The sequence below is a fragment of the Lampris incognitus genome, chromosome 19, assembly GCF_029633865.1.
Source record: "Lampris incognitus isolate fLamInc1 chromosome 19, fLamInc1.hap2, whole genome shotgun sequence".
NCBI classification, from domain to species: Eukaryota; Metazoa; Chordata; class Actinopteri; order Lampriformes; family Lampridae; genus Lampris; species Lampris incognitus.
In genome coordinates this window covers 26,008,219-26,034,965 of record NC_079229.1, presented here as the reverse complement: position 1 = coordinate 26,034,965, position 26,747 = coordinate 26,008,219, and the positions used below count along the sequence as shown (strand labels likewise).

At 46.5% G+C, this 26,747-nt stretch overlaps 1 protein-coding gene across 2 annotated transcripts in view; it reads left to right on the top strand.

Annotated features, from left to right (window-relative positions):
- The first annotated feature begins 648 nt into the window (after nucleotides 1-648).
- Nucleotides 649-26,747, top strand: part of LOC130129555 (nuclear receptor-binding protein 2-like) — a 59,500-nt gene continuing 33,401 nt past the window's right edge. The window contains exon 1 of one of the 2 annotated variants that reach the window (XM_056299125.1): nucleotides 649-893. In XM_056299125.1, coding sequence (XP_056155100.1) covers nucleotides 774-893 — 120 coding nt within the window. In that variant the 5' untranslated portion in view covers nucleotides 649-773. The remainder of the gene's footprint in view (nucleotides 894-26,747) is intronic. The other variant, XM_056299126.1, reaches the window with a different exon arrangement.

Genomic DNA, 26,747 nt, shown 5'->3' with positions numbered 1-26,747 from the left:
GGCATCCGACGCGGGTCTGCGCAGGTTTTACCAAACTTACGGTAGCCCCCTCTGCGCACTGTGCTCGCGCTAGGCAGGAGCTCCCACCACGGTGTTTTGAGACAGGACCGTCGACACCGATACTGATGCGTCTGGGAGGCGATCAAAATTAACTCCGCTCCGTGCACGGAAGAGAAGGCGTGGGAGGGAAGGGAACGCTCCCACTGTGCATGTAGGGGGGGAAGCATTAGATCAACCATCCAAGCGTTTACCCGCATCGCCTTTCTGTGTCTCTCTGTCTGTGTGTGTGTGTGTGTGTGTGTGTATGTGTGTGTGTGTGTGTGTGAGCGAGACAATAAAACATTTCGCAGTCTGTTTTGCATGCAGCTTAGGGCGCGTATTATCTTTTACCCAATTCTGCAAGCGGCGTCACCATGTCGTCGCTGCTAGATTAATTGTGTTCGCTGCTGCTTTTTTTATTTTTTTTTATTTTTTCCCTCTACAACTTGGGAGGGCGTGAATTTGCTCCTGCTTGCATATGCTGACTGAATGGTCGCCCATAGGGTCGCCTGTGTGATATCCATGTTTCTCTACGAGATGTTTTGAGCGCCAAGGACTAAAGCTAAAAAAAAAATTAAAAAAACCCCAACGGCTGGTGGAGACTCGGGGGGGGGGGCGAGGGGGGTGGGTGGGAGACTCCGTTGCGCAGACAGACAGCGGCGGCGTCTGCGCTGTCTACCGCCAGGTTTCCACTGTCAAAACAAGAGGGGGAGTGTGAAGTACGAGAGGATAAAATGACGATGTCCGTCCCGGAGAGGAACTCGGGGTCCGAGGGGAAGGAGGAGGAGAGCGAGGATGAGAGTGAAATCCTCGAAGAGAGTCCGTGTGGCCGCTGGCAGAAGCGAAAGGAGCAGGTTGGTGTGTGTGTGTGCGTGTGTGTGTGTGTGTGTGTGTGTGTGTGTGTGTGTGTGTGTGATCGCGCGCGCGCGCGCGCGATGCACCGTGCACCACATGCTCCCCATTTGTCATAATATTTCACTGGCATTTTATTGCATGCAGGCCCTTACGCTGGAGCTGAATTAACAGCCAATGATAGCCAAGAAGTTGTGCCACTGATTGAATTCTAGTGATGAGTGTGATCTTGTTTTGTGATAGGCGTGCACGAGACAAGGGTGCAGTCATGATGCATTGAATCCCACCACAATAACAATGGAGACTAATCAATTATATAGAGTGCACGTCTTGTGTGTGTGTGTGTGTGTGTGTGTGTGTGTGTGTGTGTAGTGTGTCAGACTGTGGACTGACTGTGCCAATGTATTCATCCAATGTGAGGATCAATAGTGTCCAGACAACACTGCAACCGTATTTCGAACCACATACCCAATGGTCAGGCTTTGAGTGCCCTCGTATCTAAATAAAGCGTTTGTTTACTTTCAACACGTTAATACAAAGGCATAAAAGCATTCTTTGTTGGTTAAAAACAGATAACACTGCTGCAATTCAGCTCATAAAGCGGGCGAGTTGAGGCGGTTGTGCGGGACACTTAATAATAATGTCGCTGAAACAGACACAGGGAAGTCATAAGATTCGCATTTAAGTCATTATCTGGGGGTAGAAACCGCCATTTAAGGGCCTGTGCAATTGTGAACTGGCGGGAGCCGGCTCGGCCCCGGGCCCCAGATAAGCCTGAGAATTTAAGTTGGGAGTTTATCTGTCCTGAACACACAGAGGCTTCTCTGCGCCCAGATACCACCTGACCGTTCCCCGTCCTCCCGCGCTGTTCTTTTACATTTTAAAGCCCCTTGTCATAGTCGCTCACAGCTCCCACGCTCCCCTGCGTAACCCTCGGTGCTTTTCCGACCATTGACTGCACCTTGCTGATTATGTTCTGGGGTTTTTGGGTTCCCACCACCATCGCATTTCCATTTCCAGTACCCCCTATAGCGAGACTATCCCCCAGATTTCCATTTTCCGACAGCCATTGTCAGCTGTGTCCCAGAAATCATCAGTTTAGTTTAAAGTGTATTCGCGACCACTTTTTCAAACACACATTTTGATTACCCACTTCTCCGGTCAATGTTGACGTTAGTCCAAGACCATTCATTCGCCGCCATTATCAGCAGAAGGGTTTTTGAGGCCGTCTATTAAACGGGCAACTGCTGTCAAAGACAGACGGGGAAAAGAAAAAAAGTCTTGTTTGCAAAACTTTGGTTTGCATATTGCGCGATCGATGTGACGTTATGTTCATGGTGGCCAAGATCATTGATCGCGGTACGAGCCAAAATATTGACATGCAGACCAATAACGGCTTTATGCATTGTTGAAGATATGCGTATCTTTATACATTTATATTCTCAGATGTGTTTAGAGATGCTCTTTTACGTTTTTATATTTTGGTCGGCACAGTGGTTAGCGCTGTAACCTCACAGCAAGAAGGTCCTGGGTTCGAAACCTGAGGTTGTCCAACCTTGGGGGGTCATCCGAGGTCATCCTCTGTGTGGAGTTTGCATGGTGTCCCCGTGTCTGCGGTGGGTTTTCTCCGCCCACCCATGTGAGGGTTAATACTCCTGTCTGTGTCCTTGACCGAGGCATGGCAAGAGGAACTGGAGTTGGTCCCCGGATGCTGCACAGCGGCTGCCCACTGCTCCTGAGTGTCATTTCCCCATTCATCATTCATTCATCATCACCTGATGAATGAATGAATGAATTTCCCCACGGGGATCAATAAAGCATCTCAACGGCAAAAAAAGAAGAAGAAGCATGCCCAATAATCCAATAACTACAGGGAAATATCACTTTAAGTCAGCTCAGCCACATCCTGTGGCATCGGGCGTATGCAACTTTTCATTCCAGCCAAACACAACAAGCTGAATTAACGAAATGGGCGCGTTACACCCTCTCTGGTTAAATGTGATTACATTATTCCTCGTTATCTTGATTGCACAAAGTGGCTGACCACTCTTAAACTAATGAGTCGGGCTCTGTACCCACACTTCAAGTCTCTCTGAATGCAGGGAGCGACTCCACTCCCGAGTTATATGAAATCGTGATCCCTGAAACAAGATTTGGGTTGTTTGGATAATTCAATTCCTCCATTTGAAACCGTCTTTCATGACTCCTGTTTGGACCGTTTTGCGTTTTGGTGTGCTGCCCCGTTGAGCGGGCCTGGGTGTGTCGAAGCGGCCGAGTTAAAGAGCGCATGAATGCTGAGGAAATTACTAAGTCAGTGGGTGAAAGGTCGGAATCAACACTGTCACATTTCTTATTCTCATACTCCCGTGAAAATAAGCACAGGGCTGTATTGCGAGTCACATGGTCAGCACACGGTATCGTCGACCCACATTATGAGCAGAAAGCTGCAGGGGATAAAGTGGTATGCATTTCTATGTTGCATAATCATGTTGGTTGGTTGACATTATTCTATTTCCCTCGGCACACGGGGGTATTGATTTCTCATCGGGACGGTCAAATGGTCTGATTATAAAGCAAGACTGTGCAGTGGAGCCTGCCCTTTGTGAGGGTGCTTTTCCCCTCGCTCTCTCTCTCTCTATAAATAAAACCTTAACCAGGCAATGTTGACAAAGTGGGCATGCTTACTCTTCTTCCCAGTCCCACCTGGATGTTTCCCAATATGATTACAACCCAGTGCTGTCGGCCGCTAAGCAACTCCACCGGGGCAGCTGCTCTTTTAGCAGCTGGTTCAGTGGCACCTCGACTCCGCGTCACGTCAGAATCTGTTCAGACGGTGACTGGAGATTGTTGTGATTCTGTGGCATAGCACTTTTCATTTGCAAACCTCATCCATATACATCTTGAAGCGTGCTCAATAATCCAAGTAAGGAAATCCCAGAAAGTTGGATCGGTTCATCTGGGCACCACGTTTAGTGGGAGAGACGTTTCACCACTCGCCTCCTCAGTCTCAACTGACCGCAGGTACCCCCACCCTTATAAACAATACAGTGGCATAACGACCGAAAACAACGATGGGTTTCATATGCAAATAGGTGTGACCATTAACTAGAGTTACATGACGATGTGTGGTCGGTCCCTCTTCACATAGATGGCCTGTTGGTCTTCCTGTTCAAACCAGCGTTCCTCCCTGTCAAGGATGTGCACATCCTCCTCCTCGAAAGAGTGGCCACTGGCCTGTAGATGGTGTAGACTGCAGAGTCCTGGCCTGACGTGTCAGCGCTTCTGTGTGGTGCCATCCTCTTGGCCAGCGTCTGTTTGGTTTCCCCGATGTACCGGTCATCATATGCCTTTTTTAAAATACCTACTATTTGGATCTGTTTGTCATAATAGACGGTAAGGATCTGGATCAAGCGAGCTGGCTTCTAACCTCAGTTATTTCTCATTTCGTGCCGTTGATAATCGCCACAAGGGGATCAGCATGTCAGCAATATGATTTATATACCTAATATTACGCAGCTGACGGGAAGCATGTACTTTTTTCTGATTGTGTTGAATGTGCCAACGCTTGGATTGGGACATCAGGATGAAAGTGGGAAGTCAGATGACGGCAAATTAGTGAGTCATCATAAGGTATCTGTGAAAATATATGATGAATCACATGTTTGAGGAGGTGGCTGGGCCACATTATGTTGGCAGATTAGCCAAGTGTGTCTAGAAGTCATCCTCTGAACAGGCTGGCCCGGTCCACCGCAGTGCCATACCTGTTGACGTATCCTTTAGCAAGACTTATCCCCTATCAACTACAGGGCCTTCCACACTCGCTTAATGATGCTGCACCTCAATGAGAGGGGGGGAAAAGAGAGATTAAGTGCACTCATCCATTCATTCCCTGTACCTGCCTAATCCAATTTGAGATTGCGGGGGTTGAAGTCTAGCCAAGCAGGTATTTGGGTGGAAGACGGGGGCATCCCAGCCGTGCCATCAGTGCATTACTTAAGCATATAAAATACAGGATTATTGGGGCGCCCTGTTGGCTCACCTGGTAGAGTGCATACCACATAAGGCTGAGTCCTTACCGCAGCAGTCTAGGTTCGAATCCGGCCCGGGCCCTTTGCTGCATGTCATCCTGTCTCTCTCTCCCCTGCCTTTCCTGTCTCTCTCTCTCTCTCTCTACTGACACTGTTAAAATAAAGCAGACAATGCAACAAAAAAAACCAAAACTTTAAAATACAGGATTATAGTGCTTGTCCCATGACTCATTTGCTCAGGAGCAGTTTGCTGGTTTCTAGTCTAGGTCTGTAATAGTGCTTCGGGAGACACACGTCAGCAAAATAGGAAGTCCGCCTTGACCTGTCACACTGGGCTATTTATTACAGTCCAGGCTAGAATGATTATCACCGGACCCCCGGGACTGAGGATTGGAAACGCAGCAGAGCGGACCCCTGATAAGTGAGCCCACAGCCAGCCCTTTTTATAGCCCAGCCTTACATGCCCTGTCAAAACAACATTGGTATTTTTTGGAGTCCATTCCAGTATTTGTGCCAAGAGGGACAATTTGTAGTTTCCGTTTCCCAATCTATAAACTATTTGCAGAGGGGAAGAATAAGGAGCACCAGCTGGGAAAGACTCGACTCTTTTGCCCACGGTGTTAATTCACAAGTAAGGTTGAACCTGGCGAGAGCATTCACCACAGAGGTGCTACCAAAAGCTCCACACATGCGTCAGCTTTCACAGGGTCTTACTTATGAGGCTGGTGAAGTCATAATGATTATGGCTTTATTGTCGTGACTCATTGTTTGGATTGTACTGTTTGAGCACGTGTCTCACTTGTGTGCCTCAGTTTTGATTTGAGTAGAAATGAAGTACGATTCATTTGGGCTGCTCAGGTGACGCATCAGACTAATACGGCAGTTTTCTATGTCAGGGTTCATGGTTCGAACGCCTGTGCAGCATACAGCTTCGGACAGGAACTGCAGGAGGCAAAACCGGCAGTGATGCTCCTTGTTGGGGAGCCTGCATTAATTATTTTACTTGGAGGAAGAGAAACTGGTTCCACATGTATTGCGCTGGAAGCATATGGAAAAATTGGATATGGACCCCCCCTCCCCCCAATCTATTACCTAAAATTTCCTCACAAAATGAGGTCTGACATATTTGAGGGTGTGTCATTTGAAAACTAGTTTTGGTTTGATTTCATACTTTGCATTGCAAAACAGCTCAGTGTCATGAACCTCAGTTGGATTTTTAGTAAGGCTTATGGTGTGTAGCATTTTGATCTTTTTTTTCTTATTAGATTAGATCAGATCAGGTTAGATTGTTTTATTAGCCACACGACCAAGGCCGGTGGAATTTGCTTTTGGTACACATTAAACTGCAGCACAATACATACATGGACAACAACAGACACTCCACACATCATCACGAACAACACTGCCACACAATAGCAGAAACAAACATATTACGCACAACAACCAAGTGAATGGTGGCATTTATGCCGATGGTGGGTGAGGAGGGGACTATAGGGAGGAATTCAGAGTCCCGATGGCTAGGGGATGAAGCGTTTAGTCTTAGTGGACAGTGACCTGTAGCGCCTCCCTGAGGGAAGGAGCTGGAAGATCTAGTGTAAAGCGTCCTTGGGTTCCTTGAAAGGCGCTATACAAAATAAGGTGTTGTTGTTGTTGTTGGTTCTTATGTAAGCAGATATTGTGATATCGATATTGTTTAAAATTCCCTATTACCACAGTGATAATAATTTGCATATCGCCTAGAACTAACAGAGACTCCGGCCACATAGGTTTAATATATGACCAAAGTTATACCGTAAATCACAATTGGCATTGTGTAGTAGCCACAACATATATACAGTAGCAGTAAGCCCTACTTTTGGACAGGGTATCAAAGACGGCACGAGTTGTGCCAATCAAACTTAGCCTGAAAACTCAGTCAGACCTGCAGGAGTGATTACACCTCCTAAGCCCATGTCATGTTGTGGCCTGTAGTAAGTGCTGCCTATTTTAGGAGGATCTCTCTAATGACTTTTACACTTCTTAACCGATCCAACAATGCAGGCTGCAGGCACGCTTACCACGTGATGGTAGGGGCGTCGCGATTTATCCCGATTTGACAATAACCTTGATATTTAAAAGAAAATGAAATATTGATATCCTGTTAATAATACACACATGATATCGTATAAATAATCCAGCGCCTCTTAAATCATTTCTGTTTCTTTTCGTTCTCGCTTTGTCTCTCTCCCCCAATGCCCCCCCCACACACACACACACACATCCGATGTGACGCCGTTACAGTAACTAGCTAGTGTGGCGATCGTCCAAATTATGTAGTTAATAATAATTTAATAATAATAATAATAATAAGTTGTTAATAATAAGAAATATGTTTCCAGCTATCAGTCTGTTTTCACTCATCGCCACACACCCACCTGTGCTGTCAACCAGTGATATGGCTCTGATTTACCCGCTTTTGGAAAGCCCGGCCCATGGCTGGATTAACCCATCAGGGGGCCCCCAGGGCACGCACGTCCATTGCCCCCCCCCTCCCACCCCGTCAGATAGGCTACGCAAACAATACTAAACGTTGTTAAATGTAAAATTAATGCAAATACCCAACATGGTAGTCGACGCTATGCCAATCTGCATGGGATTCGGATGGAGACTACAAAGTACAACACAATTTTGAATCACAAAACAAACAGAGATGAGAATAGCAGCATCGCACGCATATTGCGAAGCCTTCTTCCCGCTTACAACGGCTTACTAACAGGAAATACATGTTTGTTTCAGAGCAAATAATTTAGTGAAATATGAGTATATTTTAGTAAAACTATCTGTTTAATTATTTTTCACTATGGGCATTCTAGCTAGCACATTTGTTTAACTATACACAATGAAACAATGAATTTGATCAGAAGCATCGAGTTTGCGCTTTGTCAGACTTTGTTGCACTCTCAACGCTACAATGTAAACACGAGGCACGTGTTGCACTCTTAATTGCTACCATGTAAACATAAGGCACAAACTCTTCAAACCGGCATTGTGATATATTTAGAAACCACCCTCGACATACATATTTAGTATGTTTATATTTGTATTATCTATGGCTCTGCTTCAAATGAGCCCCTAGCAACTGAAAAAGGCTTCTGCTTCGACTCGTTTCTTATACTGTCTATGTCGCAGACTGTGAAAGTATGGTGATGTCATGGTGATACTACACAAAGTTAAGTCACTCATATAATGCGAATTGCGTGAGTCCGATTATTTCAGGTCACTTGCATCAATGGAGAAATCAGTAGAGACTGTAGCTTGGGACCCTGCATCAATAGAGACTTTGTAGCTTGGGGCCCCCGCATCGATAGAGACTAGGTTGGGCCCTGCATCACGACGCAGGGTTGGAACAAACGTCCCTTGTAGGGTATGATTGGGGATCCCTACTATATGCGAACACAATACCCCTGACCTTTTGGGGCCCCTCATTGTCCAGGGCTCCGAGGCACTCACCCAGCATGCCTGGTCCGTAATACAGCCTTGGCCCGGCCCCTTACGTTCCTTTATGACGAGTCGCACAAATCATTATGGCTACTGACACCGGCGATTAAAGAGCATGGGGAAGTTAGACCTAGCATGTGTGTCCCCGTGAAAAATCCTCTCCTCTCATCTCAAGGAATCAGTCGAGGACCCGACAGCTAAACATCTCTGGGGACTCGACAACAGCTTAAAATCACCACAGTAGCCGTGAGTCGGCGAAAGCCGGGTGACCATTTGCCTTTTTGTTTGTTTTTTGTTTTTGTTTTGTTTTTTGGCCATTTGTCCTCTTTGACTAAAGCTTTGGGGGTTTGTGGATTTTTTTTTGTTTGGGAACGCTTCCTTGTTTTGAGTTTGTTTGTTGGATAACCTGGAAAATGCGAAGTGGATTATTTTTGTTGCATGAACCGAACTGAATAGAAACTGATTGTGACAACCAGGAAATCCCGAAGTGGAGTATATTTACTCTTTAAACTGAACTTTTTTCTTTCCCTTTTGCTCTCATATAACCTTCAAAAATTGAATTATGGTGTGGCTGAGTTTATTTAAATTGAGTGTTTTATTTCCCTGCCTTACGATTAGTTATAAAATAATTTGTGCTGTAAAAAAATAACCAGGGGTCATGTATATTCTGAATGCATTATCCTTTGTGGGGTTTGACATTGAGTTAGACTGGTTTAAACTTGGTCAAACGCTACACTAGCTAGCTAGCTAGCTAGCTACCACCACAGTGTGGCTACTACTGCCATGCAAAACCATGTCATGAAAAATGGAAAGAGGAAAAATGTATGTAAGGACATGGTCAGTGAACATTAAATCACAGTATATCAGAGTGGTTAGATGTCCGCCTGTGGTCTCAAGTGGTTTTGTTTCAGCTGACATTGTATGATGGCAGATGTTAGGCCAAGTGGATCTTTTATTTAACAGTTCATCTGGTTGCCTTTTCGTTATCAATTAAGCGTAACTGTTCTTTTTGTACACCTGTATACAGTTATGGCTACAGACTCTGTCCACCTCCCTACACTCGTATTTTATTATGAGTGTAATTCTTTTGCCAAGAGAGAAAACGCACAATAAGGTTAAAGATGAGTTTGACTGTTAGCAGTTTTTTCTCTGAATTTTCAATCGATATTGTGATAATATTGTTATCGTGAATTCTTTTGGCCACGTTAATCGTGAAAATCTAACATCATGACAGCCCTATGTGAGCGCTGCCCTGTGTGGAATGCTATCCGTTCGAATGTCCCCCGAGGCGAAATGGAGACAAGTGACAGTGAACTTCAGTCCACCTATTGACATAGTGGCAAGTCCCACACACCGCTGTACTGTCACTTTGGGCTTAAGTCTTTAAAAGCCCTCGTGCACATCCATTTTGACAGTAAAAGGTGCAAGCAGTTAGTACAGATCAACTCATCTGCTCTTAATTAGTTTTCATGGTGTGCCGAGTCCAAACAATTTATCTGAGGATAGGTTTGATTTGATTACACCTCATCAGTTTTTGAAAAAGGACTCAAGCTATGTGGATAACGTATTTAGAGAGATGAAATTGATTGAATAATTTTTAGTAAGTTTGCAACTATTGTCGCTGCCTCTGCATGGTCTGACTGCTATGCAGACTGTGGTTTCTCCCACAGTGCAACAAGCCTTAAATAAAGGCTGAACCACGTACAGCCGTAAGAGACAGTAATATAGTGTTAAGCATATTGATTGTTTGTACACAGTTCTGTGGATGGGAATCGGCAGCTGTATGAGTCTGTGAGAGGCAGAGCTGACTTCATCTGTATGACTTTCAACGAAGGGTCTCTCAGTTGAGCTGATAGGCGGTTTGTGAGGTGGGTGGAGATGTGCAGGCTTGCTGTTTCTCTGGATGCATCATGCACCACAAGATTTATGAATGGCTTTATGATACTGGTGCAGTGTCCTGTGTCACTGGATCGGGCAGTTCGAATGGAGCGGGTGTGTGCTTCCACTGTTGATAGTAAACACATCTGGATAGTGACATGTATCCTGCGCATCATATTCTTCATAAATTTTATAATTCCATTGTAATTCTGTTATCCTCTTTCAATGTTGTATTCTGTAAATTGTGTAAACACAACATCCATTGCATGTTGTCCATCTTGGGAGAGAGATCGCTCCTCTGTTGCTCTCCCTGAGGTTTCTTCCTATTTTTCTCCCTGTTAAAGGTTTTTTTTTTAGGGAGTTGTTCCTTATGTGACGCGAGGATCTAAGGACAGGATGTTGTGTTGCTATAAAGCCCCTTGAGGCAAATTTGTAATTTGTGATATTGGGCTATACAAGTAAAATTGACTTGACTTGGCATATATGCTTTGGTGGCGACAGGTGAAGATAAAGACGCATTAGCTCATGTCCATTTAGGGTGAATGATTTAAGACAATGGAGTAATGGCACTGATTTAGAAAAGGGAATCTTTCTTGGTGGATAAAAGAGGAAATAAAGTCGTTTCATCACTTTACAAAAATGAATCGAGTGGTCAGCAAATTCTGCGAATCTTAGTCGACATGTGCAAGAAAATGTGTGTTGTGATCTACAGGTTGTTTCAGATTTTCACCTTGGTTTAGTATACAATCCTCTTCAGTTGGTCTTTAGATAATGCAAAGCTATGACGCTCTAATCTATGACAGCTAGGTCCAATGGTGGGACACCACATCTGGATTTTCAGATTAAACTATCCACTTAGGGCGAAGAACTAAGTTGGTAAACTTTGACTTGAATTTGTTGCGTGCCTCATGACGGTGCTTAATTTAGACATTTAGAGACCAGGTATCACCAGGTACCAGGTATATTTGTGCAGCATGGTGGCGCAGTGGTTAGCGCTGTCGCCTCACAGCAAGAAGGTCCTGGGTTCGAACCCTGGGGTTGTCCAACCTTGGGGGGTCATCCCAGGTCGTCCTCTGTGTGGAGTTTGCATGTTCTCCCCGTGTCTGCGGTGGGTTTTCCCCAGGTTCTCCGGTTTCCTCCCACCATCAAAAAGACATGCATGCCAGGGTTAATACTCCTGTCTGTGCCCCTGACCGAGGCATGGAAAGAGGAACTGGAGTTGGTCCCTGGGTGCTGCACGGACACAGCTAGGATGGGTTAAACGCAGAGCGTAATTTCCCCATGGGGATCAATAAAGTATCTCAAAATTAGAAAAAAAAATCACACCCAAAGATTAGGTACGACAATCTAAAAGAAAAGTCAGCAAAAAAGCAATAATGGATATTGAGGTAAACAGGTAGGGCAATGGGTTCCTTCTCACCAGGCAACGTGCTGCTGCAGTTCCCTGTGTACCGCCAGGATGAAACATAGTAACCCTTCCAAATAAAGCAGCCCCTAAATTCATGACCGTTCTTTCATTGCTTCGCCGTGTTCCTCCGAGCGGATATTCATCCAAAAAAAGATCTGCAATCGGAAAGATTATCCAACACCACTCACAGTGACTGAAAAAGATCTAATTACGTAAGACAGCTGCCTAATTCTTGATTGGATAATATTGAGCAATCACTTGGTAGATAAACAGCTAAATTTGGATTTCACATTGCTGCAAACACAACAAACAAGTGTCACATCACAAACCCAACCAGAACTATGATTCTGTTATCTCGCCTGCAAAAAATGCTACCGCCGTTCAAGCGTATGGCGAGAACTATTTACCATGACCCGCCTCTACAAATGTAACTGACCTTGTTGTGGGTGTGATGACATGTTTTACAACCCGTATGCTTATGGCTCGGCCTGCCGGGCTACAGCGCAGATAGCATGCTATTTTCAACTACGCATTTTACAGCTGCGGTAACATTCACTGCGCCTCTATCCCTCAGCGGTGAAATGAAGCCGCAAAATGAATGTTGTCACATTGTTGTCTCCATAAGCGGATACTGATGCTTGGGCAAAAGCAGAAACTCTGCTGTGGGGCACTTTTGACAGCAAGAGCAGTGATACCTTGACATCTATATATCTTACACTGACCGGTTTACACTGGCAGGATAAAAAAAAAGAACGGATAAAGGGGACGACTTTTGGTTGTATACCTTCAATTCCTTTAGTACTCCATAAAGTGCCCTGAAACAGTCTGTCCACATAATGATAGTCAGCAGTGCCTGCATAGAAGATGTATCATGGTTATAGGGGCTGATAACTGTGTGGCCAGCTGCAAGAGAAGGTCTAAGACAAAGTGCCTGCCTAACAGCTATCACGCCACTTTAACCTGCTAATAGGTTCATTAACGGTCCATCAGTAATCGGTGGTCTGGCAAGAAAGAGAGAGGGAGATGGAGGGAGCGATTGAGAGATTCTCCACAGACTAAGAATAGAGTCTGTCAGGTGCACCTAGTCCCGTTGCCATGACACGTCTTGATTTCATAACCCCCGGTGCCACGGGCTGCGACGTATGCTACGGTTCGCCAAACAGAACAGATGGTGTTCGGCATATGATGACTCTGTCATTAGCAGGGCCGCACCTCCTTCAGTGTGATGGCGCTCTGTTAAAAGTGTTGCACCCTGACATGGTCTGAGTGCCTCGTGATGGGGTTGGTACGATGTCCACCCAGAGAAGCTGATGCATCTGTTGTCATGTGATCCCAAAGGGAACGGGTCACCTGGTTGTTGAAACATGAGCATTTCCAACAACGAGGCTTCCCGGGGGGGGGGGGTCATCAGATCTGATGCAATATACAGAGAGGTAGCTGACTTGGCGTTTTCCACTGTAGCTGAATGTAATGGAGCCACCCGGTTTTACGCCAGTGAGACGGGAGGGCTGGCATTAAAAGGCATCCTCCAGGAATGGCTGACATGTCTTGACACTCTTGTGGCGCTGTCACAGTAGATCAAATCACATGTCATCCATGTCCTCCAGGAAATTCTTGTACTGCTGTGAGCATAGGAGTAGGAAAACCCTTTTAAAGAGGTCAGTTTCCTGGAGTTGTCTTTGGGGACAGCAGTGTGAGTGAATGCTGAATGAATGAACATTTTAGACCTGTTTTGTACTGGAATAGACTTTATTTTACGTATAATTTTATATCATTTATTCATGTAGCGATACAAGGCTGGCTACTAGATACTACACATATATGATATTAGTATTGGTCGCCCCATCAGGATTTGCACAATTAAAATTGCAAGATACTGTTGTTGTCAGTTCAGATTAATTGTGTAGTATCAGCTGCAAAAATTATTCATTACATCTCTTCTACAATTCCTGTTCACTGAATGACATAGAATAAGGGATACCTTGCTCAACGAATATGGTTTGTGATAATCTGATGCGCACACATATCAAGTTATAATCATGGTTGAACAGATTAGAACAGGTTATTTTGTATCTTCTATTGAAATGTGTGTTACTTGTTATTTACGCACAGTGAGCTGACTGACTTTACCTAAGGCTTGCAAAGGCCCGAAGTGTGCCTATTAGAAATGGACCACGTGGACAATTGTGCAAAGCAAACTGACTATAAAGGTAACAAAACTGGAGCATTATATTGGAGTGTGGAAGCCTAGTATGCTGGCTCTCCAGCTCGTCAATCAGAGGGCATTGCAGCTTTCCGGCCTAAAGGCAAAGGGTGCAGTTGAGACTTTTATGACCTCACAGTTGGTTCAGGTTTTGATGTGTTGGTGTACACTTTGACTAAAGAATATGTACATATATATCAGCCCCTTAAAAAATAACACTAGTCCAATTGTTAAAGTCCAGCCCCGGGTGGCAGGTCAGAATATGTTCAGGAACAAAGTATATGCTAAAACAGCCTGAGACGAGGTGCCGATTTAAACCATGGAACTTAAACTAAGAAGGAGAAGGCATAATACTTGTTCACTGGCAGCAAAATTTAATGTCATTATATATATTCCAGAATACTGGAATATGTTGCTCCTTATTTGTTGAGCACTTTCCCTACCGTTGAGTGTTTCTTTTAACAAAGTTATATATATATTAATTCATTCATCTTCAACCGCTTCTCTGGGGTAGGGTCGTGGTGGCAGCAAGCTCAGTAGGGCTCTCTAGGCGTCCCTCTCCCCAGCAACGCCCTCCAGCTCCTCAGCTCCTCCTGGGGGATCCCAGGGTATTCCCAGGCCAGATTGGACATATAGTCCCTCCAGCGAGTTCTGGTTCTACCCCGGGATCTCCTTCCAGTTTATATATACATATATAGCCTAATAGCCTTCATCAAAAACTCAATGGTCAACTCAAAGACAATCACACAGGTACCAATCAAATGTGGCATAAACAAGGATGATGCACTATCCCCGCTGTTATTCTGCATAGGCCTGAACCCTCTCAGTCAGATCATCACAAAGAGTGGATATAGTTACAGATTCAGAAATGGAGTTACCATCAGCCACCTCCTATACATGGATGACATCAAGCTGTATGCCAGGAATGAGCGGGACATTGACTCACTGATCCTCCTCACCAGGATCTACAGCAGTAACATCGGGATGTCATTCGGACTGGACAAATGCGGTCAAATGGTAGCAAAAAGAGGAAAGGTGGTGAGGACTGAAGGGGTTGAATTACTAGATGGCAGGATAAAAGACATACAGGACAATTACAAGTACCTGGGTATTCCAGAGGCAACACGAAACCATGAGGAGACAGCAAGGAGGTCAGCTACAGCCAGATAACTCTGGAGAGTGAGGCAGGTCCTGAGGAGCCAGCTCAATGGGAAGTATAAGATCTAAGCAATCAACACATATGCCCTACCAGTCATCGGATATCCATCTGGAATAATCCGCTGGCCAAAGGAGGAGGTACAGGCCACAGATATCAGGACATGGAAACTTCTCACAATGCACGGAGAGTTCCACCCAAAGTCCAGCAGCCTGAGACTATGATAAGAGAGAAAAGATGGGGGCTGAGGGTTAATGAGTGTCAGAGCCACTATCCAAGATGAAACAAGGAACATCCATAAGTACATCAGAAAGAGGACCCCCCCCCCAGGACGAACTGCTAAGTGAGTACCTCAGACAGCAGAAGACAGAGAGCGGGGAGGAAGAAGAAGAGGGATGGAAGACTAAGCCCCTCCATGGGATATACCATCGACAGATAGAAGACATGGCTGATATCAAGAAATCCTACCAGTGGCTAGAAAAGGCTGGACTGAAGGACAGCAGAGAGGCTCTGATCACAGCAGCACAAGAACAGGCACTCAGTACCAGATCAGTCAGGGGTGTACCGCACAAGACAAGACCCAAGATGTAAAGACGCCCCTGAGACAGTCCAGCACTTTAGTGGCAGGGTGTAAAATGCTAGCTGGGAAAGCATACACTGAAAGGCATAACCAAGTGGCTGGAATAGTGTACAGGAACATCTGTACTGAATACAGGCTGGAAGTCCCCAAGTCCAAATGTGAGACACCGCCAAGGTTGGTTTAGAATGGCAGAGCTAAGATCCTGTGGGACTTCAAGTTCCAGACGGAGAAGCAGGTGCTGGCTAACCAACCAGACATTGTGGCGGTTGACAAGGAACAGACGACAGCAGTAGTGATAGATGTAGCAATCCTGAGCAATGGCAACATCAGGAAGAACGAGCATAAGAAGCTAGAGAAATACCAAGGGCTAAAGGAAGACCTAGATCGGATGTGGAAGGTGAAATTCACAGTAGTCCCAGTGGTAATAGGACCACTAGGGGCTGTGACCCCCAAACTGGGAGAGTGGCTCCAGCAGATTCCAGGAACAACATCTGAGATCTCTGTCCAGAAGAATAAGGTCCTAAGAACAGCTAAGATACTGCGCTGAACCCTCAAACTCCCAGGCCTCTGGTAGAGGACCCGGGCTTGAGGAAGACACACACCAGCGAAAAAGGGTGAGGGAGATTTTATATGTATTTGTGTGTGTGTGGGTTTGTGTGGGGGGAGGGGTTGCCACTGAGTGTTGTTTCTTCCCTTTCTTTGCGTAAAGTCAAAGTATGCTGTCACACTTGTTGCAGGAACCCTCCGTAAAGACCAATAACCATGTGCAGACTCGTGCATGGTTTGATTATCAAGAAAATAAATAATCTACTTGAATTTCACAGACATCCTTTTACTTGCAGGTTTAAAGTGAGTAAGGTCTCTCTACTCTGACCTGACCTCATGATATCACAGCTCCTTAGTTTGTGTTTGGTTCAGAGTGTTCACTCAGTGTTCACATTGCACTTCCCCTTGCTGTCTTAATCTTTGAAACCAAATATGGAGCCACAAGTCAAACACCACCTTCAAGAGGGAACATGGTGACAATTGGCGTCATTCATCAATCGTTTGTACGTGTACACACACACCCATGGAGTTTTGTAGCCCTGAACTTTGTCTCAGAGACCAATGTGCAACTTGGGTAACCCCTGAATCTAGACACCAGTTGGCTAACACTGATGTCGTTGCAAGCCTGGGTGATTGCTGGTTGCAAGAGGTTAGATGTTAATAGATGTTAGGGGGAAGGAATTACAAATATCCATCAGGCTTTGCCTCTGCCTATAAGACAATTTTGAGAGCTAAAAAAATTCCACGGGTGTGTAAGAACAACTTTGTATGTACGAATCATTGAGCGAGGCCCAATGAGCCTTACAGAGGAGCAATGCCTATGTTCATATTTAGTCTTGACACTTTTAAGATTATCATATTATTCTAAAATTTCTGGTGTGCATTTTATTCCCTCATAGTTTTCTACTCTTGGTCTGAATTTTGTTTCAGTTGGCTTGGTGGTATGCATAAAATCTGTATGTGGTCAAGACCATTCTTAGACTTGAGCAGCATGTGGTGAAAAGCAGCCGCCTTTCTGTAAGTGCCAAACTGGCTTTTCCTCCTCAGTGTCTAAACTACAAAACTACTACCCTAACTACTCTGTCGGCTTTGATAATGATTCATTTGTTTTGTCAATTTGCCCTGCATGAAAAAAAAACAAAACGCCCCCTGAAGCCCTGAGGCAGTTTTTAAAGAAGTACTGCACACTTAAATGTGCTTTTTTTTTTTTAGCTGTAAACTAAATGAAATGACTGTATAGTGAGGAAACACATCAGTGCTGGTGTTAATACTAAGATTTCTTACCAAATGCATAAAAATTGTCATTTCATAGGTCGAAAGTGGTTCAACACACCATTAAATTGTTTTAAATCAGCCCTTATCTTGCAAGGCCAATGCTGACGTAGAGTCGAACAGCTGGGATTTATCTACGTCATGAAATTTATTTCTCTGAGTCTCATCATCAGACTAGCTTGGTCTAGTCAGAAAGGCACGAACTGAGGAAGCCTCTTGGGTGAGAGGTGAAACGTCTTCACCTATATATACCAAGTCCAGTTGCACTTGATTCAACTCCTTTGGATAACCACGACCTGGATGAATGAGAACATTCACAGACATATATATATATAAACAGTTAACGCCCTCTAATCAGAGGTGGGTGACCCGCCTCCCCCAGCCCCACCCTTGAGTGTGAGTCTGTGAAATTGCGCTCATTGTCAAATGTATGCTGATCGAGATTCATCATTCACAGTTCACTCGCCAACCTCGTGCCTTCATTACATTTTCTACCAACCTTTTGAATTTCTCTCAATTTACTGTTAGTTATATTATTTCATCGTTTTTAATTTTGGCGTAATGGTTCGGACCTTCTGCTTTTGTCGGCTGTACAGGGGGATGTCACTGAGTAACTCCTGCCTCACACATCCACGCCCCCACCCCCTCCTCAGCTCCCACCCCCCCCCACCCCCTTGCCCACTTTTTTAGCATTTTTCAAAATTATGCAGTGGGTGGAGTTAGACTCAGACCTGGAGGAGAAGTTACATTTTAATATCCATCCATCCATTATCCAAGCCGCTTATCCTGACTAGGGTCACGGGATGCTGGAGCCTATCCCAGCAGTCTTTGGGCAGCAGGTGGGGAGACACCCTGGACAGACCACCAGGTCATCACAGGGCCCACACACACACACACACACACACACACACACACGCACACACACACACACACACACACACATTCACACCTAGGGACAATTTAGTAAGTCCGATTCACCTGACCTACATATCTTTGGACTGTGGGAGGAAACCCACGCAGATACGGGGAGAACATGCAAACTCCACATAGAGGATGACCTGGGATGACCCCCATGGTTGGACAACCCCGGGGTTCGAACCCAGGACCTTCTCGCTGTGAGGCGGCCGCGTTAACCACTGCACCACCGTGCCACCCACTTTGATATCATATTTTGTATTTTGGCATTCCCATCTCCTGGTTTTTTATTCATGATTTATTAACCCCATCTTTTTCTTTTAATCATATCTGTATTGGAATCAGTTTGAACGTGAATCTAGTAAAAGACCGTGCTAAACTCCTTCTCAATTCTTGCAAAGCAGTGACCCATTTTACATAAAAAGCGTGCATCCACGTTACAGAAGTGTCTTTGAGCAAGACAGCGAGTGTCCTCCAGCTCCAGGGGCCCGGCCCTCACTATGGAGACTGGCCAGCAAACAGCTGAGTTATCCATTTCTCCCTTAAGGATGAATAGGGGATCAAAGCAGCATCATAAAATGCGGCTGTTGCAAACTCGAGCTTTGCCGGTTATGGTGGGATCTGGGCATGAGGGTATGGAAATGAACACGTCATGTGAACACACTCTTGTGCTACGGGCATTTTGCATTCATTGAATGTCAGAGCTAGCGCTTAGAAACAAGCTGTTATGAATGTGTTGGGCGTCACGTGTTGTTGTTTTCTTTTGAGAAGAGGAACAGGCGTTCGAGGGGGAATGAAAGAAGGTGCTCATGCATCAAGGCGTCATTATTTGCCCACAGTCTCTCACCTCCTCCTGAGCTGAGAAATGATCTGGTTTCTGCTCCTTAGTTTACCTAATCTCTGCTTCACAGTAGCTGAAATCTCACCGCCCGCTCCCTCAAATACCTAGTGTCCTGTCTGTCTCAGCGGATTAAAAGTTTAGAAATTTGCATCTGAATTTGCCTCTCTCTCTCTCTCACTCAGGGTCGCACAGCCCAGGCAGCTGTGAGCGAAGCAGGTTACTTGTATGCAGAGGCCTCTCAACATCCATCAGTCGAGACAAGGCCTAATCAATTTAGCATAAACTTGCAGCATGCCCCCCCCCCCACACACACACATTGTGATGATGGGACGTGGATCTACATGCACAGACTGTGGACAGGCTGCAGGGAATGGATTATAGGCTGATCTCCTATACACGTAGGCCCACCCCCCACCTCACTCTGGTCTGTGCTTTCAGACACTCATAATATTGAGCTTTGTCTTCCATTACACAAATGTAGTGGGCACTCCAGAGCAGCACCGTTTGAGGCTGTGATGCCTGTTTGCCAACATGCTGCCATCTCTGCATGTGCAAAGAGGCCAGAGTTTATTTCTCTCTCTCTCTCTCTCTCTCTCTCTCTCTCTCTCTCTCTCTCTCTCTCTCTCTCTCTCTCTCTCTCTCTCTCTCTCTCTCTCTCCTCTCTCTCTCTCTCTCTCTCTCTCTCTCTCTCTCTCTCTCTCTCTCTCTCTCTCTCTCTCTCACTCTCTCGCTCTCTCTCCCATCAGCTGAGTTTCTTATGATGTGGGGGGAAAAAAGCAAGACCGGATGTGACCATCAGAGCAGTCTGGTTCTTCTGCCAACAAGCTTTTGCAATCTGTTAAACTTGCTATCTCATTCTATTCCCATCTCTCTTTTTTTTTTTTTAGCTCCCTCTCTGTGTTTCACTGCATGGGGCCATCTTAACAAGCTCGGCGCTGGGCCTCATAACTAGTTGTGTCCCATTAAAAATGATATATGTATGTGTGTATGTGTGTGTGTATATATATATTGGTATGCCTGCTCCAGTGCTCCATGCTAACACCTACCTTTCTCCCTCTGCTCTTAAGTGGTTGCTTCTGCTCAGTGTAATTTGCTTGCTCGCTTGGGCTCCAGCAGACACGGGAGTGTTAGGAGTTAATGTCGGCCAGTTACTCCGACATGCAGTAGCACGCCAGAGTACTCAACCCGAGCTTTTAGCTGGCAACGACGTCAAATACTCAATAAGCCTTTGCACTGTTTGCCAAGTCTTTTAAGCTTTTACGGTGAGTCGACTCTTTTGCTAGTTGGAAAGATGTACTGCTGTAACCTCTACCGGGGGGGGCGGTGGGGGTGGGGTTGGGGGGGCTCACAGCCCATATTGCTCTCCTGCTAGTTTCGTGGTGGCGGTGAAAACAAGCAGCCAGTGTGGCTTTACAAGCATGAATTGAGTAATCCAGTGGGCAGAAATTACCTCTCTTTATGGAGAACTTTAATACTTGATTGGATTCTGACAGACACCCAAACCCCCTTCCCCCTCGCCCCCCTCGTTAAACCTTGCCAAGAACCGAGTCGGTTGCAGATGTTCTTAAAGGACGGGAAGGGTTCCAGTTTCAGGTCAGGGCAAATGCACATTTTAACGGCTTGTGTTGTGGAGATGTCTCACCCAATTAGACCCACTGCTGCTATTCCGGGAAATGAGCTGTTATTGTAACCCCCCGTTCCCCCAACCCCACCACACACACACACACACACACACACACACACACACACACACACACACACATATATATACTATATATATATATATAATATACACACACACCTAAATAAACAAATACATAGATAGATAAATACAGTACCGCCCATTGCAGAACACTTTATTTTTGTTTTGTAAATCTTCCTCCTTCTCCCACAAACAGCTCGGTGGTGTGTGAGTGAGTTTCTTGGCGGTTGAAAGCCATCCTGCTCTAAGGCACCTTGTAATGTTTCCACAGAGACTTGGACTTAGATCTCAAAATGCCAGATTGCAGTCTTTCGTGTCACAGGCTTTACAGGCCCCTGTGTTGTTAAAAGGGACCTTCTGGGTGTCTCGGGTAGCGTAGCCGTCTATTCCATTGCCTACCAACACGGGGATTGCCGGTTCGAATCCCCGTGTTGCCTCTGGCTTAGTCAGGCATCCCTACAGACACAATTGGCTGTGTCTGCGGGTGGAAGCCGATGTGGGTATGTGTCCCTTGTCACTGTGCTAGCGCCTGCTCTGGTCAGTCGGGGTGCCTGTTCGGGGGGGAGGGGGGACTGGGGGGAATAGCGTGATCCTCCCATGCGCTACGTCCCCCTGGTGGAAACTCCTCACTGTCAGGTGAAGAGAAGCAGCTGGCGACTCCACATGTATGGGAGGAGGCATGTGTAGTCTGCAGCCCTCCCCGGATCGGCAGAGGGGTGGAGCAGCGACCCGGGACGGCTCGGAAGAGTGGGCTAACTGGCCGGATACAATTGGGGAGAAAAAGCGGGGGGACCTTCAACACTGGGGGCAAGATGCATGTCGGTCATGACTGAGAGTGAGGGACAAGCGGCTGCAACCCCTACCCACGTTGCCATTCGCTGAGATTCTCATAGATCTTCTGCCATGACGACATCTATTATTCATGCTCTCCAGCTGCAGGATCTCTAAATTGGAAAATCAGGCCAGTGGCTACAAGGTCACATCTTTACATCTACATCACGCGTGTACCGTGTCTGAACTCACGAGTTCAAAGACATTTTCTTGTCCCGCTCTTGTGAGTTTGTCTCAGCATGGCTGATCGGTTCAACACGTGACCAACTCAGACCGGGGCACCAAGGAGGAGCTCCACGTACCACTTCCCATCACATAGGCAAGGGTCATGAATTTTTGTCGTTGCAAATTTCTCATTTGTCATCGTTAAATAGCCTTTTGGTGGAGAAATAAGCACACAACCTTACATTACATTACAGTCATTTAGCGACGCTTTTATCCAAGCGACTTACAATAAGTGCATTTAACATAGGAAATCAGGAGAACTACTAGTCATCAGAGGTCATAAGTGCATCTAAACAAGCATCTAAGAGCAAAAACCAGTGCTAAAGTAAAAGCACAAGAAAGAGATTTTTTTTTAAAATGAGTGAATACAATAAGTGCTAAGAGCAAGTAACAGGGTAGTAGTTCTTGAAGAGGTGAGTTTTCGCCGAAAGATGGGCAGCGACTCCGCTGTCCTGACATCAGTGGGGAGTTCATTCCACCACTGTGGGGCCAGGACAGAGAAGAGCCGTGACCGGGTCGATCGGCAGCAGGGGCCTCTGAGCGACGGGGCAACCAGGCTTCCCGAGGCAGCAGAGCGAAGTGGTCGGGCGGGGGTGTAGGGCTTGACCACGGCCTGGAGATAGCAAGGAGCTGTTCCTTTCACTGCCCTGTAGGCTAGCACCAGAGTCTTCAACTGGATGCGAGCAGCTACTGGGAGCCAGCGTAGGGACTCCACTTTTCGGTCAACAGCCAGAAGCATACGGTGGTTTCGGTGACTGTTGAATGAGAAACGGCAGTCCAATAATCTTCATATCCATCACCTTTGTGTGCCATAAATCTCCAAACGCAAACCGTTTTAAGATGTCCCTTTGGAGCGGGCCATTGTTTAGGATTCCAGCAAGATAGAAACCCCTTCAGGTCTGATGGGGGCCGTTTGTTTTATTCCAAATGGCATATGTGCAACAGGGCACCCTTGTTAACGAGGACCGTCCCGACCGTAGCCCAGCAAAAAGAACAGAAAAACAATGAAATTGTGTTTCTGTGTAAGCGATTTGGTTTTGTGCTCAGTCTTGCCATGTCATATTTCTTAACTGTAAAATAAAAGTCACTTGGGGTGGGAGGAGTCGATTTATTTCCATTACAGCTGCTTTTAGTTTCTAGAACTGTGTTTGAAACGAGAGTCTGATGGGAGAGTACAACAATATATTAGTGCTGATTTGATGCATATTACGATTTTTACAATTCTGTTTTTTTTTTCCTCGGGAAGCCTCTATTGTAGATGTGGCAGGCAGGAGCTGTGGTCAAAAGGTCATCGGTACCTGTCGCGGCGGCAACCCAAGAACCCGCTGGTGGACACCGGTGGTGAGGGAAGCTGTCAGGCTGAAGAAGGAGGCCTATCGGACTTGGTTGGCCAAGGGGTCTCCTGAAGCAGCAGACAGGTACCGGGAGGCCAGAAGGGCTGCCGCTTTGGCGGTCGCGAAAGCAAAAACTCGGGTGTGGGAGGAGTTCGGCTAGGCTGTGGAGGAGGACTTTCGGTTGGCCTCAAGGAAGTTCTGGCAAACCATCCGGCGACTCAGGAAGGGGAAGTAGGGCTTGACTCAGGCTGTGTTCAGCCAGGGAGCGGTACTGTTGACCCTGACTGGGGATGTTGTTGAGCGGTGGAAAGAACACTTTGAAGAGCTCCTGAACCCGACTAACACGTCTTCAGTGGAGGAGGAGGAGGTAGAATCTGAAAACTCAGGGGAAGCCCTACCCATATCCCTGGCAGAGGTCTCTGAGGTAGTTAAAAAGCTCCTCAGTGGCAAGGCGCCGGGTGTGGATGAGATTCGCCCTGAGATGCTGAAGGCTCTGGACATTGTTGGGCTGTCTTGTTTGACACACCTCTTCATTGACGCTTGGAGGTCGGGGACAATACCTGTGGAGTGGCAGACTGGGGTGGTGGTTCCCATATTCAAAAAAGGGAACCGGAGGGTGTGCTCCAATTATCGGGGCATCACATTGCTCAGCCTCCCTGGGAAAGTCTACTCTAGGGTGCTCGAAAGGAGGCTCCGACCAATTATCGATACTTAGATCCAGGAGGAACAATGCGGATTCCGTCCTGGCTGTGGAACAATGGACCAACTCTTTACCCTTGCAGAAGTGCTGAGGGGGGCATGGGAGTTTGACCAGCCAGTCTACATGTGTTTTGTGGACTTGGAGAAGGCTACGGCCATGTACCCCGGGGCACTCTGTGGGGGGTACTGCGGGTGTATGTGGTACCGGGGCAGTTGCTACAAGCCATCTGGTCCTTGTATAACCAAAGTGAGAGCTGTGTCCGCATTCTTGGCACAAAGTCAAACATGTTTTCAGTGGGTGTCGGACTCTGCCAAGTTTGTCCCTTGTCACTGATTCTGTTTGTGATATTCATGGACAGGATCTCAAGGCACAGCCAAGGTGAGGAGTGTGTCCGTTTTGGGAACCTCAGAATCACAACTCTGCTCTTTGGAGATGATGTGGTTTTGTTGGCTTCATCAGAACGCGACCTCCGGCACACACTGGGGCGGTTTGTAGCTGAGTGTGAAATGGCCGCGATGAGAGTCAGCACCTCCAAGTCTGAGGCCATGGTTCTCTACTGGAAAATGGTGGATTGCTCCCTCTGGGTTGGGGATGAGTTGCTGGCCCAAGTGAAGGAGTTCAAGTATCTCGGGGTCTTGTTCATGAGTGAGGGTAGGATGGAGCGGGAGATTGACCGACAGATTGGTGCAGCATCAGCAGTAATGTGGACGTTGTACCACACCGTTGTGGTGAAGAGGGAGCTGAGCTGGAAGGCAAAGCTCTCAATTTACCAGTCAGTCTTCGTTCCAACCCTCACCTTTGGTCATGAGCTTTGGGTAGTGACCGAAAGGGTGAGATCGCGGATACAAGCGGCTGAAATGAATTTCCTCCATAGGGTGTCTGGGCTCAGCCTTAGAAATAGGGTGAGGAGCTTGGACATCCGGAGGGAGCTTGGAGTAGAGCCGCTGCTGCTTCGCATCGAAAGGAGCCAGTTGAGGTGGTTCGGGCATCTGATTAGGATGCCTCCTGGGCGCCTACCTTTGGAGGTTTACCGGACACGGCCAACTGGGAGGAGACCCGGGGTAGACCCAGACCTTGCTGGAGGAACTACATGTCCAATCTGGTCTGGGAACGCCTTGGGATCCCCCAGGAGGAGTTGGAGGGCGTTGCTGGGGAGAGGGACGTATGGAATTCCCTACTTAGCTTGCTGCCACCGCGACCTGACCCAGAAAAAGCGGCTGAAGATGAGATGAGATGATGGCTTTTTTTTTTATTTTCCCCCTTTTTCTCCCTAATTGTATCCGACCAATTACCCCCTCTCTTCTGAGCCATCCCGGTCGCTGCTTCACCACCTGTGCCATCAGGGGGAGGGCTGCAGACTACCACATGCCCCCTCCAATACATGTGGTGTCGCCAGCCGCTTCTTTTCACCTGACAGTGAGGAGTTTCACCAGGGGAACGTAGCACATGGCAGGATCATGCTATTCCCCCCAGCCCCCCCCCCCGAACAGGTGCCCCAACCGACCAGAGGAGGTGCTAGTGCAGTGACCAGGACACATACCCACATCCGGCTTCCCACCCGCAGACACGGCCAATTGTGACTGTAGGGATGCCTGACCAAGCCAGAGGTAACATGGGGATTCGAACCGGCGATCCCCATGTTGGTGGGCAACGGAACAGACCGCCACACCACCTGGACGCCCACAATTCCGTTTTTTTTACACTACAATGTTATGAATATTGCAATTTGATATGACAATTTCCCCCCCTCTCATCAACAGTTAAATGGGAAAACTGCCATAATCCAAAGATTTAAAACAAAAAAATTTTTTCAGGCCACATGTGTTACAAAAGCTTACAACATGAGCACGCTTCCCCGAGAAAACATTCAATCAACATTCAAACCTCTACATAGTGTCTGTTTGTTGTGCTTCAGCGTTGTGGTGCAGGGTGAATGCTGCAATATTAAAATCGTCACGGCTTAGTTTCGCAATTTTGCTCTGAATCTGACCCCCTCGCCCCTAATAAAAAGCTCGCTACGCCACGTGTCCCTGCAACATTCTTGAATTTGAATCCGGGATTAAATGAGCTTTTGTGCGGCGTTTACTTTGCAGTGCATTGCCAGCGCTTTCTCCAACCTCCTCGAAGATGTCCGTATTCCTGCCAGCCGCCATGCATATTCCAGCAGGCTGCAAAACAAAACCTGTAATTGCACTATTAGAGGTCAAACTCTGACCTGTGACCCTTGTCACATGTACCTTTCTTACCCAGCCGTTACATAACTCTCTCTATAACAAACTAATCAGCTGCAGTCTGGTTTTTTTTTTTTTGAGAGGGCAATTAGATAAACTGAAAAAAGAACTTTGCCTTTGCGTAACTTCAAGTAATTATTTGAGGAGAAACACCGGGACTTCAAATGCGACACAGCGATAAGAGAGGCATTGTAACCTCCTGCGAGGAGAAGTAAACACAGGAGCAATTTGAGGGGTTGCATAAAACTCAGGGCGTTGGTTGCTTTTCCTGCCAAAGGCCACACCTTATTCGCTCTAAATCCCTAATTTATGACACTCAGCGTGACAACGCATGGCATCATGCCGGTTGCTCGTCAGGGTGCGTAAATGGAGAGCGCCTATTCAAGTCGCTCGTAGGAGCCAGAGAGATACGAATCTGATGCCCTCGGAGAGAATCAAATATATAAACACGAGATAAGGGCTTATTGTAAACTATTGTGGACTGGTTTTGAATGCGGGCTGTTAGTCCTAGTACTTTATGGAAAGTGCA